We start from the raw sequence: 3472 nt of genomic DNA, 5'->3' as shown, positions 1-3472 counted from the left end.
CCACCACCCATCCAGGGCACCCATGACGTGCTAGACCTCAAGACAAAGATGCTTCGGGCACCAGCCCTGCCCAGCTCCATCCTGGATCCTTCAACTTAACAGCTCCATCCAGCTTCCCCTTCTTGAAAATCAAAGCCTTAGGAATAACCAACGGTCTGCCAGGGTGAGACCGAGCGTGACAATCACCTCCCATCTTTTATACATCATACTCTATTAATGCGGTCTGCCGGGGGTAGCACCATGACCCTAGGACTCAGTGAGCTTCCATAGTCCCCGAGTCTCTGTCATAGATGCTGCTGCTTTGCTGTCTATCCCTGTTCGTTAAAGCAAGAACACTGGAGTGGGTAGCCATGCCCTCCTCCAGGGGATCTTCCTAACCCAGGGATCAAACTGGCATCCCTTATGTCTCCTGCACTGGCAGGCAGGTTCTTTACCACTAGCATGGAAGCTCCTATTACTTAATAACCATCCCCCAGTGAGTGAGTCTAAGGGCAGACATGTGCCAAGGGTCTAACACCCATGGTCTTATCTAACCCTAACCTCTCACTCCTGGGGCACAGGTAGTACTACCTCCACCCTCCATCTGCAGACTGAGAAGTTTAAGGTAAGGTAGATGAGCCTCCCAAGGCCGTACTTCTGGTTAGCCATGGAACTGGGACATGAACCCAGGTCCCTCTGCTTCAAACCCATGCTCTAAGCAACTACAAGGGAACAATGACCACACAGTTAAGATACTAACAATATTAAATCCTTCATATGTGATAAGCCAGCCTTGGGGATCTTCATTAGAATTACTTATCTACATGCTGGAACTTCAGGACCCAAGCAATCGCCCCAACCACCCACCCCAGGTTAATTTTACTCAGAGGATGAACTGTACCCCAGGCAGGTGATGCTGAGCTGGTCTTCCCTCAGCAGCTCAAGGATGTAGGGGAATCTTTCCAAAACCAGTTTCCCTGACTGACTTGTACCAAAGCAGATGCTGCCAGGCCAGCCGAACTTGTTCTGAATGAACCCGTGTGAGATCCGGGCGATCACTGGGAGATACTTTCTCTGTCCATCCCTGATGGGTCCTCGAGCCCTCTGGCCCCCAGACCTCAGCCATCTAAGGGTGGGCTGGCCCCTGTATGCCCAGCAGAGCGGCGGTACCCCTGTCCGGCCTTACCTGGACCTGGCGGGTGGACGCGCTGTAGCTTCCCCTGCGCAGGACTATGAGCTTGGCGTGCTCGTCCTTCTTGCTCGTCCGCTCTTCCGCAAAGGCCAGCAGGGTCTTCTGCTGAGGCAGGTAGAGCAGAGCCGGGATCCTGTAGACGTGGGCTCCCGACTGGAATACCCTCTCCTTCTGCAGGACGGGGCAGGATGCCATGGCGCTGGAAGGGCACACAGGAAGTGAAGATGAGTCCCTGGCAGTCCGGTCCTGAGATGCGCCAGAGCTGCCCTCCCAGGCAGGTGCAGCTCACCCCTCGGGCCAGCCAACCATGCTGGGGGCCTGTCCCCCTCCCACACAGGGTTTATCCCCCATTATTACTTGCCAAGCCCCCATTCCCTCACTCTCATCTCCCTCCCATGGAGTATGGCAGCACCTCTGTCCATGAGATGTTAGGAACGACTGTTTGGAAAAGTGTATTTTGTGCTGTATTTTTACCTCCTTATGACAGATTTGTGATAACCTGCAACTACTTTTGCCAGATCCAGCATATTCTTAATCAAACGCTGAACCTCTGGTGGGATGGGAGGAGGGCTGAGTGGCATTCTGCAACTGTCCAGCCGCCAAAAACTGACATATGTGAGCTTTAGATAAATCCAGAGCCCCAGAAAGTTGTCTTTGAAAAAAAGGAGGGGCGGGAGAGGGTGTGGAAAGTGAAAGTGTTAGTGGCTTAGTCGTGTCCAGCTCTTTGCAACACTGTGGACTGTAGCCCAGCAGGCTCCTCTGTGCATGGAATTCTCCAGGCAAGAATACTGGGGTGGGTAGCCAGTCCCTTCTTCAGGGGATCTCCCTGACCCAGGGATAGAATCCAGTTCTCCTGCATTGCAAGCAGATTCTTGACCATCTGAGCCACCAGGGAAGCCCAAGGGGGTAGGGGGAAGCCTTGATTCTTAAGGTTCTCCTCTCCAGCTTGCTGAGGCTGAGGCCCAGTTGCCCCTCCATGTGGACTCCGACCCTGGGGATGGGGCAGCGCATTGGGAATGGACAGAGAGGCCCCTGACAGCTCATTCAGGCTCAAGGGATCCTCCACAGTGACAAGAAAATGAAACTTAAAAACAAGCATTTCAGGGGTCTTCCCTGGTGGTCTAGTGGCTAAGATTCCATGATTCCACTATGCGGGGCACAGGTTCGATCCCTGGTCAGGGAACTAAGATCCCACATGCTATGAAGGCAGAAATAAAAAGTCAACAAATAAACATATTAGGAAGTTTCCTGGTGGTCCCGTGGTTGCTACTTTGCCTTCCAATACAGACAGTGCAGTTTCAATTTCTGGTCAGGGAGCTGAGACCCCACATGCCTTCTTTCATCAAGAAGCTCTTTAGTTCCTCTTTGCTTTCTGCCATAAGGCTGATATCATCTGCATATCTGAGGTTATTGATATTTCTCCCAGAAATCTTGATTCCAGCTAGTGCTTCATCCAGCCCAGCATTTTATGTGATGTGTTCTGCATATAAGTTAAATAAGCAGGGTAATGGAAAAAGCAAGAAAGTTCCAGAAAAAACATCTATTTCTGCTTTATTGACTATGCCAAAGCTTTCGACTGTGTAGATCACAATAAACTGTGGAAAATTCTGAAAGAGATGGGAATACCAGACCACCTGACCTGCCTCTTGAGAAACCTATATGCAAGTCAGGAAGCAACAGTTAGAACTGGACATGGAACAACAGACTGGTTCCAAATAGGAAAAGGAGTACGTACATTGTCACCCTTCTTATTTAACTTCTATGCAGAGTACATCATGAGAAACGCTGGGCTGGAAGAAGCACAAGCTGGAATCCAGATCGCCGGGAGAAATATCAGTAACCTCAGATATGCAGATGACACCACCCTTATGGCAGAAAGTGAAGAGGAACTCAAAAGCCTCTTGATGAAAGTGAAAGAGGAGAGTGAAAAAGTTGGCTTAAAGTTGGCTCAACATTCAGAAAACAAGGTTCATGGCATCTGGTCCCATCACTTCATGGGAAATAGATGGGGAAACAGTGGAAACAGTGTCAGACTTTATTTTTTTGGGCTCCAAAATCACTGCAGATGGTGACTGCAGCCATGAAATTAAAAGATGCTTACTCCTTGGAAGGAAAGGTATGACCAACCTAGATAGCATATTGAAAACCAGAGATATTACTTTGCCAACAAAGGTCCGTCTAGTCAAGGCTATGGTTTTTCCAGTGGTCATGTATGGATGTGAGAGTTGGACTGTGAAGAAAGCTGAGCACTGAAGAATTGATGCTTTTGAACTGTGGTGTTGGAGAAGACTCTTGAGAGTC

General features: G+C 49.8%; 1 protein-coding gene across 1 annotated transcript in view; it reads right to left on the bottom strand.

Moving 5' to 3' along the window:
* NEU2 (sialidase 2 (cytosolic sialidase)) overlaps positions 1 to 3472 on the bottom strand; it is a 26059-nt gene that overhangs the window by 2101 nt on the left and 20486 nt on the right. The window contains exon 2 of the mRNA XM_010841231.1: positions 1166 to 1370. Coding sequence (XP_010839533.1) covers positions 1166 to 1366 — 201 coding nt within the window. The 5' untranslated portion in view covers positions 1367 to 1370. The remainder of the gene's footprint in view (positions 1 to 1165; positions 1371 to 3472) is intronic.

This window comes from Bison bison, unplaced genomic scaffold (assembly GCF_000754665.1).
Source record: "Bison bison bison isolate TAMUID 2011002044 unplaced genomic scaffold, Bison_UMD1.0 scf7180017864158, whole genome shotgun sequence".
Taxonomy (NCBI): Eukaryota; Metazoa; Chordata; class Mammalia; order Artiodactyla; family Bovidae; genus Bison; species Bison bison.
The sequence above is the reverse complement of the archived record's forward strand: the minus strand, read 5'-3'. Positions and strand labels throughout refer to the sequence as shown.